This window comes from Drosophila biarmipes, chromosome X (assembly GCF_025231255.1).
Source record: "Drosophila biarmipes strain raj3 chromosome X, RU_DBia_V1.1, whole genome shotgun sequence".
In the NCBI taxonomy this organism is placed as follows: domain Eukaryota; kingdom Metazoa; phylum Arthropoda; class Insecta; order Diptera; family Drosophilidae; genus Drosophila; species Drosophila biarmipes.
The window spans coordinates 9,903,383-9,921,220 of NC_066611.1; the positions used below are offsets into that span (position 1 = coordinate 9,903,383).

The window sequence follows — 17,838 nt, forward strand, 5'->3', positions numbered from 1 at the left end:
AATAAATATCATTTTTAATGAACAATTTTGTTTTTGCCTAAGATGGTTTCATATACGAAACGGTAATCCAACGTAGCTTAAACCATTAGATTACAACTTTATGCCTTTGTTCTTTAGGTATTTTCATTATATACCCAAAAGAAACAGAGTATTTCTCACTGTGCACACCTAATCCACTGGAAAATCAAGAAAAATAATGGCATTTCAGGTAAGCCGGTAACGCAGCCTGAAAATCGATTCAGGTTCCTGTCCGTTTTCCATTGTCCCAATGATTTTTGGTTTTGTGTGTGGGTGTGGGCCAGTCTTTTGATTGAACAATCCGATTTGGCTGCATTCGCTGCAGTCCGCACTCGCTTTCCCTCTGGAAAATGGGAAAATCGGGGAGTGGGATGCGGAAAGTGGAAAGTCACAAGGCAACACGAATTGAGGCGGGTCAGGAAGACGAGCACAGATGCGCAGACGAGTGAAAGTCGAAGATTCTTGAGGGCAGGTCCGACGATCGGTAGTGCTTCCCACCCTCTTAAACCTTGTATAATTCCCATTCAATTTTTATTTTATTGCACATTATCAACAATTCTGCCTGTAAGTAGGCAACATATTTTGCGAGAAAGCTAGTTATATCAACCAGTATTTTGCCATATTCCAAATACCTTTGAAGTCCTTGGCTCCGGAAAAAATGTAAAGCCATTTAAAGCGCTTTTCGCTGTTAGCTGCGATTAAAAGCAGCTTAGCCTCATGCCAAGCACACTCGCATTCCACGGCAAACACCGCCGATTCTGATGGTTGTGCAAATATCAGATGCGAATTTTTCGATTTGTCGCCAAAATTAGGGGGTATATTGGGATATATTGGATATATGAGCAACTATTTACAAATGTTGCAGACAAAAAGATTTGCGATTAAAAAATATGCAATGACTTAACCAATTTAGTAATCGTTTTAATTATCCAATTATGTTTTTTAATTGATGTGATGTAGATTAGACGAATTTTAAAATCATTAATCATTGGAATTGTAAAGGATATTATAGCAGCTATAGGACATGATTGAACGCATTTTTATAGTGTTTTTTATTATTCACTTTTATTTTAACATTTTTTTAACATTTATTTTTAATCACTTAAATGTACATGTGTATACAAACAATGTTCAAAGTGTGTTATTCAAAGTTTAAATAAATTGTGCTACCGTTTTTAAGCATACTTGAAGGCAATTTTATAATTCCCTTTACAGAAATGTATCTTCTGGCAACCAGAGTAAGCCTTCCGAACGTATCTGAAATTTCGGGTTAAGTAAACGAGGCAAAGTGGAATCTATCTGCTGGGAGCACGGAAGACGAGACCTTGAAGGCTGAAAGCCCCCAGGACAGGAGCATCCAAACATTACGCACACCACCCACCACCCACCACCCACCGCCCACTGCCCACCGCCGACCCCTTGGTCAGAGCCCGATGCTTCCGCTTTGAATAAAACGCATTTTTCAAAAGTGCCAATGTGTGTGTGCATGAATAATGTAAATATATATATATGTGCGTACACGAGGACAGCCACATGCTCACGTATGTAAGTGTGTGTGTGTGCTTATGTGCTGTCACTGTGGGCGTTTTTGGGCAGTTGGACGAACTCCACCCACCACCCACCACCCACCTACTCCTGCCAAGAGCCCCTCTAAAAAACCCCACTCCCACTCCACCGACTGAGCCAATATTGAAACTTTCCACTATACAACGCCAGCACATACACACGATTCAAATTTGCCATGTGTGTGCCAACAGGATTTAAGCACTGAGAAAAACTGGGATGTCCTTTAAAGAAAATTATAATAATAAGTAGAAAGCAAAAAATTATTAAAATAGGAAATTATATCTTTAATTTTAGGCCATTTTGAAATATAAATATTTTTTTGAATTTAAGGAATAACTTTTTTATTGGTATTCCTATTTTTTTATCTTTGATAAAATATTACAATATTTTTAAAAAATATGTGCCTGTGGTTTGGGTTACTATTTAATAGTAAAACTACTATTAATTGGTAAGTTGTATTTTTGGGGGAGTTACTATTTAGTTGGTAAAACGTACAATACAGTGGTTAATTTAACCCAAAAGATTTTTCGTGTGCAGAACACTGCATCAAACTTCTTAGCTACACATTTGTTAATACTTTTGGCAATGCAAATATTTGTTTTAACAAGTCTAGTTTTTAATTACCTTAATTATACTTTTTATTTTGAATCAAGTATTTGATAAAAACATTTTCGCAGATTCTGAGCACTGAAGTGAATTCAATTCACGAGCACTGGACCTTGGCATCTCCTTAAATTCCGGGCTTATCCCAACTTTAGTCCAGCAAGCCTTAAATTCCATTTCCCTGGCCCCTTTGGATATTTAATTTCGCTTAAATATACATATGTACACATGGGCTCAGCAGCACAGACACACTCGCACACACGTGCGTTACATTTCAAATAGCGCATAAATTTTGAAAAGTCCATGCAAAATCAAAACGAATTTTCCTTGCTGGACAGCATCCCTCTGCTTTTTTGGGCTGGGTGGGGTTTCGGGGTTGGTGCTCCACTGCGGAGCCACATGTGCCTTGCCCACCCCCTCTTCGAATTACGCATGCTTTCAGCTCTAGGCATTGTTGTTGTTGATTGGGCGGTGGGTGGACAATGGGCTGAGCCCGAAATGTGCAGAAAGCATAAGCATAAGCTTTTTTATCGCTTCGAAAATGAGGCAGGCAAGCCAAAAAAAAAGTGAAAGTAGTCCATGCACCCTCGGAGGCACAAGAACTTTAAAAAGTTACACGGACTGGCAGGCTAAGAATTTGTTTATTTTGGTTTCAAACTTAGTAAGGTAGTCTTTAAATAATTGTAGTTAAAACTGATGCTCACAAAACTCTTACAGGCAGAAATCAGAAAATATTGCAAGTTACTTACATACCATAAAACTAAGATAGATAGATAGATATATAGATAGATAGAAAGATAGATAGATAGATAGATAGATAGATAGATAGATAGATAGATAGATAGATAGATAGATAGATAGATAGATAGATAGATAGATAGATAGATAGATAGATAGATAGATAGATAGATAGATAGATAGAAAGATATATAGATAGATAGATAGATAGATAGATATATAGATAGATAGATAGATAGATAGATAGATAGATAGATAGATAGATAGATAGATAGATAGATAGATAGATAGATAGATAGATAGATAGATAGATAGATAGATAGATAGATAGATAGATAGATAGATAGATAGATAGATAGATAGATAGATAGATAGATAGATAGATAGATAGATAGATAGATAGATAGATAGATAGATAGATAGATAGATAGATAGATAGATAGATAGATAGATAGATAGATAGATAGATAGATAGATAGATAGATAGATAGATAGATAGATAGATAGATAGATAGATAGATAGATAGATAGATAGATAGATAGATAGATAGATAGATAGATAGATAGATAGATAGATAGATAGATAGATAGATAGATAGATAGATAGATAGATAGATAGATAGATAGATAGATAGATAGATAGATAGATAGATAGATAGATAGATAGATAGATAGATAGATAGATAGATAGATAGATAGATAGATAGATAGATAGATAGATAGATAGATAGATAGATAGATAGATAGATAGATAGATAGATAGATAGATAGATAGATAGATAGATAGATAGATAGATAGATAGATAGATAGATAGATAGATAGATAGATAGATAGATAGATAGATAGATAGATAGATAGATAGATAGATAGATAGATAGATAGATAGATAGATAGATAGATAGATAGATAGATAGATAGATAGATAGATAGATAGATAGATAGATAGATAGATAGATAGATAGATAGATAGATAGATAGATAGATAGATAGATAGATAGATAGATAGATAGATAGATAGATAGATAGATAGATAGATAGATAGATAGATAGATAGATAGATAGATAGATAGATAGATAGATAGATAGATAGATAGATAGATAGATAGATAGATAGATAGATAGATAGATAGATAGATAGATAGATAGATAGATAGATAGATAGATAGATAGATAGATAGATAGATAGATAGATAGATAGATAGATAGATAGATAAAAAGATTTTGAATTTTTTGTAAGGGGTCCATCAGGATTTTTTGGGATTTAGAATTTTGCGAAAAATGCTCCTTTTCTCGCAGTTTTTTGTTCGTGGTTTAGCCAATTTAAAGCGTATAGTGAAAAGACCTACTGTTTTGAGCAGCGGGCGACCTCTGCTAACGATCCCCATCACTGGAAAAAATATTTTAAATTTAAAATTTTTTTGGATTTTTTGTTAGGGGGTCCATCAGGATTTTTTAGGATTTAGGGTTTTGCGAAAAATTCTCCTTTTTTCGTAGTTTTTTAATCGTAGTTTAGCCAATTCAAGGCGCAAAGCAGAAAGACCTACTGTTTTGAGCAGCGGGCGACCTCTGCTAACGACCCCAATCCCTCAATAAATTTAATTTTTTGGAAATTTTTTGGATTTTTTGTAATGGGGTTTTTGAAATTTTTTTGGATTTTTTGGTATTTAGATTTCGCTGTTTTGCCAAATCAAGGCGTACAGTAAAACCCATAGATATTTGTGATATATTTAGCATAGCTGGAATTAGATTATCATATTCCATTATATTGAAAACAAGAATTATTTAATCAAATTAGCGGGAAAAAGCGATTTAAAGTGATATTCATTTCAAAATACCGTTAAGCAACTGTATGCCATTTGCAGCACTGCAGAAAAGTTACCCATTCGACCAGGGCTGCGCCCCCTGCCAATCGATAACGCCGCTTGTTATCGATCTGGCTAGCGGCAAACTATCGACAAGTTTCGAAAATATTTTCAGTTCGACGCTTCGGTTTTTTTTGCGAAACTTGATAGTGGAACGGCACCGTATGGCTACGCTACGGAACCACACATCAACCGGCGGTGGCAGCAGCGGCGTGGACTCGCCGCAGGACGCGGGTGCCTCGCTGGCCATCGGCTATGTGCGTGAGTTCAGGGCGCGGGCGGCCGCCTTCATGATGCAGCGCTCCGAGGAGTCCCTGGTCTACGTGCAGCGTTCTGTGGCCCTACTGGGCACCAAGGTGCAGCCGGTGCACTTTGCCCCCTCGCCGGGCAACCTGGAGCTGGCCCGCTTCTACGTCGACCTGCACGCCTTGATGGGCGCTCTGGAGAACGAGGCCACCGAGGGCGATTTGCTGTGGGCCTGCGTCGGCCTGGTGCAGCACTGCAGCCTCAATCTGGAGGCACGCCAGGCGATCGTCGAGAGCTTCTGCTTTGTCCCCTTGCTGGGCGTGCTCATACGGCGCACGAAGCGTGTGGAGCGAGTGCATCGGCTGCTGGTGCTGCTGCAGGACCTCACATACGGCATCCACATCGCCTGGGAGGAGCCCTACCTGGCGGCCCTCATCGAGCACCTGGTGGGCATCGTGATGGGGACGGGTGACGGTGCGAGTGCCTCGAACGGTGGTGGTTCTGTCCGCGACGACGACGACGACTCGCACGTTCTGCTCGCCCTCTCCGTGCTGGTGAACCTCTGCTATAAGAACTTCGCCGTGCTGTTCCTCTTCCTGCGCAGCGTCAACATATCGGCCTTCTGCCGGGCCATCCAAACCTACGGCCTGCTGGCCTACAAGATGCTCATCATCCTCTCCGAGGACGTGTACGCCTTCGAGCTTCAGGAGCTGTACACCTTCCTGGGCATGTCCTTTGCCGGCATCGAGGATTGCCTCAAGCACTGGAACGTCGCCCAGCTGCGGCACATCGTGGACTTTCTGCTGGACTCGCAGGCCCATGCCGGCCTCCATCGGGCGATGCTGTCGCACAGCAACTTCTGCGCGGATGTGGAGAAGCTGCTGGACGTGAGTTGCCTTTGCCCCGTTGTCCTGCCGTGAAAAGCCTTTCTCACACTGCTCTCCCCACTTTCAGCAAATCGACTCGCGCAGCGGCATGGACGACTCGCAGGAGGAGACGCGCAAACACCAGCAGATTTGCCTGGGCCTCGTCTTTCGCCTCATCAGCTACATCTTGCAGCTTTCCGAGGACAGCAGCAGCCCCATCAGCCTGGATTCGATCACACCGCGCCTGTACGAGATGGTCAGCGAATGGTTGAGCTCGGATCTGTGTGGCGTGGCGGCCATTGAGCTGCTCTGGACCCTGTTGCGCTTGGGCAAGCGATCGGCGGTGGCGCAGCTCGTGGCCCGCGATCCTTCGCATGTGGTCAGTCTAGTGGCCAGTGCCGAGCGATCGGACACCAAGCCCTCCCAAGTATTGGCCACTCTGCGTCTGCTGATCGTTCTGCTGCAGGAGGCCAAGACCGAAAAGCTGGTGCTGTCGAAGATCTCCGAGTCGTACTTCGACAAGATCCTGGCGGCCCCGCTCGCCCTAGTTCCCCAGTACCTCAGCACACAGAGTCTGGCGCAGAGCGATGTGGAGAAGGCTTGCTTCTGCCTGCTGCTGCTGGTCAATGTGGCCGGCATCGCCAAGAAGGCGTACCTGGACAAGTGCTGCGCTCTGCTGGGGCAGCCACAGTTGCAGTACTGCCTGGCCCGCGGCATGGTCAGCAAAAGCGAACCGCTGGTGGCCGCCGTTCTCCAAATCGCACAGTTCGAGGACTTTCCCAAGGCAGCGGTGGCCAAGGTGAGCAGTGTTTTTCGTAGAATCCCATCAAACAACTACTTCATATTCTCCCCCGTAGCATGTGGCTGCCATCACCAGTAATCCAAGCGGTTTGATGGCGCAGTCCTCAGCAGTCTGCGGCGACCAGGCCGAACAGTGGCGAAATCTCAGCTCGATCCTCAAGGGTCACCGCACCTTCATCGACAAGGACATGTCGCAGCGGGTGAACGCGCTGCTGGACAACATCGGCGGCATCTTGCGGCGCAACGAACTGGCATCGGCCCCAGTCTCCCAGGTTATCGAGCTGTATAACCACCGCATCGACAGCCTAAACGGCGCCGTCCTGAGCCTGCAGCAGCGGCTGGAGCAGGCGGGCCAGCAGCTGGTCGCCGGCACACAACTGGCCCACGTTCAAAGCGCCGAGCTAGAGCGCTTTCAGTCCACCAACTTTGAGCTGCTCATCAGCCAAGAGCGGTGAGTGGAGCTAGATTCCATAAGCTAAACAAATTAAAACCCTCCTTGTTGACCAGGCTGCAAACCCAGTGCAAGGATCTCAAACAGCAGAAGGTCGAACTGAAGAGCAACATGACCAACCTGCTGAAGCAGATGTCCGAGACCTCATGCAATTTGCAGGCCATGGAACGTCGGCAGCTGGTAAAGAACTCCGAGATTGCCGACCTGAAAAAGGACTGTGATGAGCTGCGTTCGAGCCTGAACGCCAAGACCGAGGAGCTGACCAAGCTGGAGGCTCACAACAAGGATAACGTAAGTGCAAGGCTATCAAGTGCCTAAAGCTCTCCGAGTATTCATTAATTTCCGCTATTACTTGCAGACTTCTCGCATCGACAAGCTCAAGAAGTCCATGCTGGCCTACGAGCAGGACATGAAGGAGAAGCTGCGCACCATCGAGGAGCGCGAGCGAGAGCTGGCCAAGACGCACAAGGCGCTGGAGGAGCAGCGGGAGGCGTGCAAGAAGTCGGAGGACCTGGTCTCCGTGCTGGAGACGCAGCTGCAGGAGCGAAAGGAGCAGATCGAGCAACTCGAGAACGAGCAAAAGGAGACGGAGGACTTGCGCAAGACCATTATGAGTCTGATGGAGAGCAAAAAGCCGAAACGCAAGGCCTGACCCCTGTTCTAAACTAGCATAGATTAGCAATCCACTTAAACCATCAGTCGGCATCAAAAACTCATTTTTTTGTTTTATATTTATATACATTTATTGCGTCTTGCACTGTATACTGCAATTCATCGTTGCCGTGCAAGGTTCCAATTCCAATCCAATTTAAAAAAAAACCAAAATACAAAACAATTGAATAAGCCAAGTGTAGTTTACAAATTACTATAGGTTGTCTATGCGCGCATGATTTGGGACTTGTGCGGTCTACAGGTATGGGTGTGTCATTAACTAAGAGGCGCTCCAAACGCTCATCCAACGTCCGTGGCCCCTCGCCCTTCGACTACTTTACGCTTACATCTTACATCTCTAACACCAGCTCGATTCTCGAAAGTTACACATCTAAAATCCCAGCGGTTGGGGCTATTAATTATATTAAAAACGGAATAAACTGTGGAATAGCGCGTACAAAGGAAACAATCACAATTGAAACAAGAAAGGTTTGCCACCTCGCAGAACATATATACACGTCTCGGTATATACAGAGTGCACCGAAATGGAGGAGGAGCGGGAGCAGGTGGAGCCAGAGCTGGATGAGGCGAAGCGGGAGTGGCCAGCACCGGAGTTACAGCTAGGAATCGGGCGGAGAACTGGTCCTGGTCATCTGGGATTGGAGGCTTGGCGACTGGGCGCACTTCCTTAGGAGCCAAAGTGTTCCTTGTCCTGGTCAATGGTCGCGAACTCGTAGCTGCCCCGGCCGTCGAACTGCAGGTAGTAGTCGTGGTGCGCCCACAGGGATTTGCGGTGCGAGACGGTGAAGAGCGTGATGCCCACCTCGCGGCAGTAGCTGTACATCTTGCCCTCCACGTCCACGGAAACGGCGCTGGTGCACTCGTCCAGGATGGCGAACTGCGGCCGATGGTAGAAGAGTCGGGCCATGGCGATGCGCTGCTTCTCCCCGCCGGACAGCACATCGATCCAGTCCTCGATGGCGTCCAGGCCGTTCTCGCGCTGCTCCAGATAGGTCAACTGCACGATGTCCAGGTAGTGCATGAGATCCTCGTCGCTCTGGCCCTGGCGGCGCATGTCCTCGCGCGTGTGCGGATAGATTATCTGGCGAGGCAGGCATTTAGCGGGTTATTAAGGATCTACTACTATTGGATGACTCGTTGCATCTCACCTGGTCACGTAGTGTGCCCAGCGTCATGTAGGGCCTCTGAGGTATGTAGAAGAGCTTGCCGCGCGAGGGCTTCGTCACCTTGCCGCCCCACGTGGGCCACAGCTCGCCGAGGATGCGGAACAGGGAGGACTTGCCACAGCCATTGGGTCCGCACACCAGGACATTTGTGCCGGATCTACAGAAAGTGGGCTATATGAGTATGATCCTTCACCCTTTCCCTGACTCTTCACTCACTTCACTTCGAATGTCAGCTCCTGCAGCAGCACATCGCCGTTGGGCGTGACCAGAGGCACCTTCTCGAAGCGAATGATGTTGTCCTCGAAGCACATGATGCCCTTGTTGGGCCCAAAGTCGCTGGCCGCCGAGCCGCTGGCACTTTGCGTGATGTTGTTGCCATTGACCATGGTGCGCTCGTAGGTGCCCTTGTTGAGGTCGCCCAGCACCTTGATCAGCTCGGTCATGCGGGCGGTGAAGCCGGCCAGGCGGGACATCTCGCGTCCGGCCAGCACCAGGCGGCCAATGGCCTCCGCCAGCTTGACCAGCATGCGGCCGTAGGTGTAGTAGGCCTGCAGACGCTGGCCACTCTGCTCCCCGGACAGCAGCGGGTGGTTTTCCGCGAAGAAGGGAATGGACACGGCATAGAAGCCCACAATGGAGGCGAAATCTGTGGGAGACAGCGTTTTAGAATCAAGTGCCCGATGAGCCGCCAATGGTGCACACTCACATTTGCCAATGATGTTATCGATGATGCCCATGCTGACGCGGAACTCGAGGAACTTGCGCAGGTGCGAACGCAGCTTGGAGTAGCTGGCCAGCAGCGTGAGCTTCTCGCGCACATTGCCCTGGTAGAAGGCCACCTCCTCCGAGTTGGTGATCAGCCGGCTGTTCACGTAGCGGAACTCGCCCTCCAGCTTCTGCTCCTCGACGGTCAGGCGGCCGGTGGGTCGGCGCAGGCGGGTGAGGAAGACGCCGGCGAACAGCAGGTAGAGCATCAGGATCGAGGGCGTCTTGCCGCCGAGGTTCACGGTCAGGCGGTAGACATAGATGAAGATGTCCAGCACGGGCTTGCTGATGTTCGAATACAGATCCGTGGCGCTCTCGCAGAACTTGTCGATGTCCGTGGTCAGCAGCTGGTCGGCGTTGGCTATCCTGTTGTCCAGATTGGACATTTTGTAGTAGGTGTAGCCACTGCAAGGGGGAAAAAAGAGTTTTCACATTCTATAAGGCATGTTTAGGGTCACAATGGCACTCACTTTAGGTACTGATTGTACAGGTGATGTGTGAGGTTGGTGCGGAACCTCAGCTTCAGCTCGCCCAAGCTCCACTTGAGGACGTTGGTCACCACAGAGATCTGGCAGAGAAAGAACCATGGTTAGTAGGTGGTTATCTTCAGCAGGGCAGTGGGAGAGCAGGCGGGCCACTGCTCTATCAATCCCTTACCGCTGGCAGAGCCGTCAGATATTTGAGCAGCGCCGACTTGAACTTGGTGCGGTTCATGTGTATAATGGTGCTCTCCACCACAGTCGCGTTCTGGATCATCCAGATGTCGCTCACGGAGCGACCGATCAGTGCGGCGGCCACCAGGAAGAGCAGGCCAGTCTCAACGCTCCAAAAGCCCGGAATGAGGATGGCTATGGGGAGGTCACGAGATCAGTTTATAAGGAAAGGGCCCATGATCGAAACTACTTACGGAGCAGCTTTCGCAACTGTTTAAAGAATACTGAGTTCACGTGCGCCTTCGACGCCTTCTTCTCCTTCTTTTCCGCGATTGTGTACTGGATTTTATCCTCATAGCCGGGTTTTCTGAAATAAAATACACAAATAATGATTGAAAAATAATAATCAATACTTTAAACAGGATAAAGAAGGATCCTTTCATTTCAACTGATAGGAAACCTCTTAAATGAGGTATACCATCATAATAAAATTATTATATAATAATGGGATCCTCGATGGTTCCTTGACTTCTTGAGAACTTATAATTATTTTAACAATATTTTACACTTGGCAACAGTCCCTACTAAGTATACCTAACAAATTGCCAATGTTATTGGCTTATTTGTGAAATAAATTGCAATCGCTTAGCACCCTGTTTATATGGTGCATTTGAATATCAACCTTTGCCTTCTGCTAGCAAGTCGCTTCCATCGCCCGGTAAGTAAAGAATGAACTACGTGCTTTACGTCTCCATAAACCCCATTGCTTGCAGTGCTGGTGTGTGGTTAAATACCGCCACTAAGTCGCCTAGATGAGCTATGATATTTTACACAGCTCTTGATAGGGTGGAAATAAAACTGCATAATCACCCCTGCATATTCGTAATGCCTCTTGAAGTATAGTACAGTAATTAACTATAGTGGGGGTAGATATTCGTGTTATTTACACACAAAAATTTACTTCCCAAGAGGTGCATTATTTGCTGAAGCGCATCTTTCAATACTGGGTATATACTGATAGATTTGGTATGATACTTTCCTATTCTTGTATCTTAAGATACTCGAAAGTATATAGCAAAACAAGGGGTACAAAACGAAATGGGAGTACTATATTAAGACGGTTTAATCAAAGTCAGATTATGAAGCCAGTTCTCAGTTATTAATTCAGGCGATCCCTTAAAAAGCTATTAAATTTTACCACTAAATACTATATACCGAATTATTTGGAATGGTATTTTACCATTCCATTACTTTAAGATAATCGAAAGTAAAAAATGAAAACGAAAACTGTAATTAGAGGGTCAGATCATGGCGCCATGAACATCCTCTAGTTTATTTTCTCAGGAGATCCCTTATCCATCGAAGATTACCAATATATACTGGGTAAATACCGCCAAAATTGGTATTTTGGTATTTAAAGATATGCCAAAGTACAAAATAAAAGAGGCAAAGTACAATTAAAGAGTGCAATCATAATAACATCATAGTAAAAACTCCTTGATTTAGTTACCATTAAATACTGTGTTGAAACCGATATATTTGGTATAGTATTTTTAAGTCTTTCAACATAAGATATTCGAAAGTACAAAACGAAAGGGGAATACTATAATAAGATCATGAAGCCAGTATCAGGTGATCACCTAAAGTTTACCACTAAATACTAAGTATATACTGAAGTAATTGGAATGGTATTTTTCCATTCCATTACTTTAAGATATTCGAAAGTAAAAACTGAAAGCGGAAAACTGTAATTAGAGGGTGTAATCACAACGGGGCCAGTGAAAACCCCATAATTTATCTTCTCGGGAGATCCCTTATCTATTGAAGATTACCACTATATACCCAAGTATTTGGCTCGGTATTTTCCCACTCCGTTACCAAAGACATTCGAAAGCGCAGAATGAAAACGGAAAACTGTAATTGGAGGGTGTAATCACAACCAGATCATGGGGCCAGTGGAAAGCGGCGTCCAATTATGAGCACCAGCAGCGCTGACCAGCTCAACACGAAGGTCTTTGCTTCAGTTTCGTCTCCTGCCGCCCCGCCACTCGACCATCCGACTGGGGATCGCCTAATCGGATCGCGATCGCAGCGGACCCGGTTCGAAGTCTATGGGATGTGGGCGGTGCAATGTTGGGCCAAGCAAAGTACAAAGCTCGCGCCGTGGTTATCTGGCTTCCAGGCGAGAAAGTGAAAGAAAAAACCGACGAGTCGTGATGACTTGGTTGATTCTTCGACATCGCCGCGCAGATCTCTGAATTATTCATCGAGCTATTCTATTTACCTATATATGTACATATATATATTGCCAGCCATCTAACAGGCCGTTTGTCTGGCTTTCGTGTGATTTAACTTTTTTTTAATTCGTATATTCAACTTGTTTTCACCGCCTTGGCGTGGAACATGTGTTTGGGTCCATAGGTCACTTCCCCTGCCCCCTCCCCACTGGCCACTCGATCCGGCCAAGCTCCCTTTCTGTAATCGCCGGCGATCTTCCCATGAACCCCCCGCACGAGGAAGATCAACTGGGTGCCTGACTCAGATAGAGATACGCCGGGCGACTTCGATACAAATCAAAGTTCGGCGCGCTTCTCTTTCCGCAACTGTGGCCCTTATCGCGCTAATGTCTGATAAACACTCGCCGAACCGGAGATAGCCATGGCCACACACTCACCACCTGTTGGCCGGGCGAACGCACACCAACTCAGCGTCGAAAGATGGGGAAAAGAAAGAGAGAGGCTTTGGCAACGTGGCAGATCGCCGGATCGGCGGATCGCCGGATCGATAGGTGCAAATGTCAGAGCTCGACTGCGAATCTGCATCGGAATTACGATCTCATTTCACGCAATTATACAAATTGCACGATTTGCGAGACTGCATCTTCGGCTTTCGGGGTGCCTGGCCCTATGAGCGGGGCCAAGCGCTCCCCTCCCCGACCCATTTAGCCGAGTGAATCTCTGCGGGAACTCGGCGAAACTCTGGAACTACATGTATTACGCAACAGCGGACGGGGCGAGAATGTGTCTACCTGGGCAAAACAGAAAACAGAGCGAGGTTTACACAAATTAACACTTATTCCACCTCTGCCGGCGGCACAAAAGAGCCGAAAGGGGGGGCAAAACGAAACCAGAAGCCACTATTTCTTTTTTTTAGTGTCTTCGGAGTGCCCAGTGTTATGCGTCCGTCGCAAGTCATTAAAAGGTACGACTGTAATGTTTATGTTTTATACTCGGGTGTCATCATGCACACACCGCGAAGTGTGTGTGTTGCAACAGCAGAGCAAACTGCCCACCGGTTATTACGTGTTCGATTGCAGGCCAGGCTGCTGCGCTGGACTGGACGTCAGAGTGGTTGGACTCGCGGACAGGCGCGCGGATGTGCATGGGTGTAGTACGACGCCCGGGGATGGGGGATGGGGGATGCTCTTCGCGGTAGCCGCCTTTGAAGGAAGCCCTTCTTCTCATATCAGGTGTCAAATTTACTCAGCTACTAATATTTATTGCTCCAAGTTAAGGTATTATAAGGAACATAAGGCAGGGCCATAGCCCGATAGGGGGCCATAAAAACGGCTGGTGAAAAGGGCCTCGGAAATATTCGATACCATATAAACGCTCATACTAATCATAAACCAACTAGTTGGGCCTTTCAGACTGGCAAAATACCCTCCTACTTTAGAGATCTCCATCTTTATAGAGGAACTATTATTAAAATTCGCGAATTGGTTGATTATATGTTGTTTCCACTAACGCTAAGCTATAAAAAAACGTAGTTAATTATATATTTAAATAAATATATTTTAAGGGTGAAAAAGGGAACTTGACTTATGTCTTTCATAAGATCAAAAATAATAGGATAAGTAGCGGAAAATAATTTAAAATATATTTTAATTAGTTGATTATATTTTGTTACCACTAATGCTAAGCCGAAAACAGTCATATTTAAATCATATATTAAAAAAAAAAATTGAGGTGAAAAAGAGAACAGGACTTATGTCCTTCATAGGATCAAAAATGATAGGATAAGTAGGCAAAAAATAATTCCAAATATGTTTTATTAATTTTGAAAGCAATGACAATAAAAAAAAGCCGTCAAAATTGTATTAAAAAAAATTGAAGGTGAAAAAGGGGAAACGGTGTCCTTCATGGGATCAAAAGTGGTAGAATAAGTAGGGGAAAAACAATCTATATAAGAAACATGCCTTAGATAACGTACAACAACGTTAAATATGATATAAAAACCCCTATTGGAGTCATAAAAACCGGTTTAACGAAGAACTGGACTTCGGAGTGTCCAATCACTGGATCCATTGTGCCGCTGTGAGTCAGTCCATGGAAAGTAGGGAGTCGAATATGGAATGGCGCATAAATTTGCCGGCCATCCACAACAAGTGGCGGCACCTCGGCAAAAACAAAAAAAAAAGGGGAAAAGGAAAACAACAACCGCCGCCTAGAGCCCATTAAAAGTCTTTAATTTCGATGGCCAGCCAAAGTGCAGTGCATACTTATATCCAGACCGGCGTGCAGAAGGTGCGCAAAGAGCTGGCTGGGCTGTCGAGTGGACTCCTGATATCGGAATAATCGCACAATCGGATTAATCGGAGTAACAGCCGCAATTATCGAGTGGCACATGCAGCCGCAGTGACTGTGCACTCGACTTTTCCGCCCCAATCTCTCGAACTAATTGGCTCTGTCATGCAAATAGACGAATATCGCCCTTCCCTTTGAAGCCCTCACTCAGTTTTCAATTAGCTGGAATGGCCGGATGGCGGGGAGTTCCGCGGGCCAACCCTGAACATCAAGTATGGCCGGATATCGGGCGCGTTAACAAGAGCATAATCGGCACGAGTGCCGATAACGCGGCTGTATATGGAGTATTGCAGTCTGGGCGTGATACCGATTAGATTGGCCCCAGAGACCAAGTCCATCCAAACACGGAAACGTGGCCCTTGGCTGGGTTCCCAAGTGGTCGATTGGGAAATCCTTGAGCAAACATAGAGCCCTCGAAGTGGTGCTCTAAATTCTTAATGACGTGTGCGAAGTAAGCTTGGTAATCCATTAGAAGCAAAGCCTTGGGTAAAGGGATTGCTGAAGGTTTACCTAGCTTTCCTTAGCTTCACCAGCAGGAAAGCTGGAAAATATTGCAAGAATGAAATCCAAGGGATGGGATGGCCTTGATCTCCACTAGATGTCCGTGCAATCTAGCCACTGCACAGTGGGATAAACAAGTGTATTTGTGCGCAAAAATTACCTTTTACATATTTTTACTATTATTATCGCTGAACTTGCGCTGCGTAGGAAGCCCAGGAATCTGCCTGCCAAGTATGAATATTCTAGCTCTAATAGTTTTCGAGATCTCAGCGTTCATACGGACAGACAGACGGACAAGGCTAGATCGACTCTGCTAGTGATCCTGAACAAGAACTTATATACTTTATGGGTTCAAAAACGCTTCCTTCTGCCTGTTACATACTTTCCGACGAATCTAGTATACCCTTTTACTCTACGAGTAACGAGTATAAAAATCTGCAGGGATTATAGTATTTCAGTAAGCTTAGTGCGATTTTAAATTAAACTACTTTTAAATATCATCAAAATAAAGTGAAATATTTAAAATTATCGTTTAAATTTATGCTAAATGGTTGAATATAATATGTAACATTTAAAAAGAGCTGTTTTTATATCAATTTTTTTTTAATTTGTTGAGTTTTTTAATAGTTATATATTATTTATACCTTAATGAAAATAATTTTTTAATTTTAATTTTTTATAAAAAAAACCTCCCAACTAAAGTATTTGAAAAGTGTATAACCTACAACGTAGGGAACATTTTTTGGCCAAAAAAAAACCTGCTTAGGACCACTGTGCAGTGGAGGACGGATCAATTGAAACCGGAATAGAGTGGCGGGGAAGTGCATCCAGTGTGGAGGAAAACGAACCAAAAAACCAGTTTGAAATCCACCAGATGACCCACTACGCCATCGTATGTTCGGCCAAACATACGCACGCCTATAAGCGCACACTCGGCGACTTTGCGATTTTCAAGAGTGTGCGGTGTGTGCAAATAAATCATTTTCAATATCACGGAATTCTCGGTGGCCAAGACCGAGACCTTTCCCAATACCAGCGGTTCGTATGGTGCATATATGGATACAATACCGGACCATACATTTTCGCCGAGCGATGCGGGCACAATGAAGTCTAAGATAAAAACCGAAATTCGGGAACTCTAAGAGGGAGCATGTGATGGGGGGCCTACTCACCGCTTCTTGTTGGACATCTTGCCATAGGCGATTATCCAGAGGGCCGCCGTCATGCCCGCCACGCCGACGATGGCGCTCTGGTTGTTGGCCAACTTGCTCAGAGCCGGGGCCATGCTGCTGTCTCTGCGCTTGGAACTGGGAACTCAGGAATTCGGAATTCGCGTCTTCCGCGTTCGCACTTCAAGTCGGTATATGGTTATATGGTATTTTGACGATGTTTCGATGGTTTAACCAACGCACGTGAGGGGGGCACAGGGAAAAAATTAGAAAAAAAAATAGAAATAAATATTTAGATAAATAAAATGGGAAAGGCGCGACTGTCACTATTGTTTATTGCACAAACTTCTATCTGATTTTTCTCTCTGTTTCTTGATGACGACAAACGGACACACACACACACACGCACACACAGGGACACACACACACAGACGGCGGAGAGCAGGATGTAAACACCTGGTTGTCCAACAGCCCTGTCTTTGCCTAGTCCCCTCTCGCTCTCTCCCGTTGCCACAGCCTGACTGCCTGCTGCTGCTGCTTCTTCTTCCACTACTACGGCTAGTGCTTCTTCTTGCTCCTCTTCTGCCGCTGCTGGTGGCGCTCCTTTTCTGGCCAAAGGGGGTGGTCGAAGTGATTGTCACACACGGCGGGCGCTTTTATTTATTCAATTTGAGCCAGGCGCATTTCTTTGTTTGGTAATTACACTCTTCTCTGCTCGGCCAAGTCGGGAAATCTTTCGTAGGTGAAACGTTCGACGCGCAAAAGCCAGCAGGCAACTAACTGTAGTTCGATCTGTGCCAGTGGTGGCCAAGTGGGGCCAGTGCTGCTGGCGCAGCTATTTTCCCCGCCAGATCTGGCTTTATTTTTGGGATGGCACTAGGGCGATAGCATGAATCGAATGAAGTATCGACTATCCACTGGATTGTATCGTGAAAAGTAGCTAAAATTTAAAGTTTTGAAAGTTTAAATAATTGTGCATATATTTTTATACTGAATTTAATAGACCTTACGTTTATCTCTTAATATTTTATTTTTGGTAAAAGTTTCAGTGGAGGGTTAGTAAGAGCTCTGGTTTTGAGTTACTTTATAAAAGTAAGGAGTTTTAAAATCCGCTTAATATCTCGTATTCACACACATTCTAATCACTGGTAAATTTATATTTTAAGAGAAAATA

General features: G+C 45.1%; 2 protein-coding genes across 4 annotated transcripts; one reads left to right on the forward strand and one right to left on the reverse strand.

Moving 5' to 3' along the window:
- The first annotated feature begins 4,860 nt into the window (after nt 1–4,860).
- Nucleotides 4,861–8,000, forward strand: LOC108024006 (uncharacterized). The gene is made up of 5 exons (XM_017093748.2): nt 4,861–5,921; nt 5,989–6,699; nt 6,758–7,152; nt 7,209–7,443; nt 7,511–8,000. The coding sequence occupies exons 1-5, from the start codon at nt 4,953–4,955 to the stop codon at nt 7,802–7,804; spliced, it is 2,604 nt and encodes an 867-aa protein (XP_016949237.1). The 5' UTR covers nt 4,861–4,952; the 3' UTR covers nt 7,805–8,000.
- A 186-nt stretch (nt 8,001–8,186) lies between these two features.
- On the reverse strand, nt 8,187–17,490 carry LOC108024007 (ATP-binding cassette sub-family D member 3). 3 transcript variants are annotated; one of them, XM_017093749.3, is made up of 9 exons: nt 17,368–17,490; nt 16,668–16,845; nt 10,663–10,775; nt 10,413–10,603; nt 10,226–10,323; nt 9,697–10,160; nt 9,207–9,636; nt 8,973–9,147; nt 8,187–8,905 (listed from the first exon to the last, which is right to left on the reverse strand). In XM_017093749.3, exons 2-9 carry the CDS (start codon nt 16,778–16,780, stop codon nt 8,492–8,494), a joined length of 1,998 nt encoding a protein of 665 aa, XP_016949238.1. In that variant the 5' UTR covers nt 16,781–16,845; nt 17,368–17,490; the 3' UTR covers nt 8,187–8,491. The 3 variants fall into 3 exon arrangements, with proteins under 3 accessions (XP_016949238.1, XP_016949239.1, XP_050744281.1); XM_017093750.3 differs by having other exon boundaries at nt 17,121–17,451; XM_050888324.1 differs by lacking the exons at nt 16,668–16,845; nt 17,368–17,490 and adding an exon at nt 13,083–13,182.
- Between the last annotated feature and the right edge of the window lie 348 nt (nt 17,491–17,838).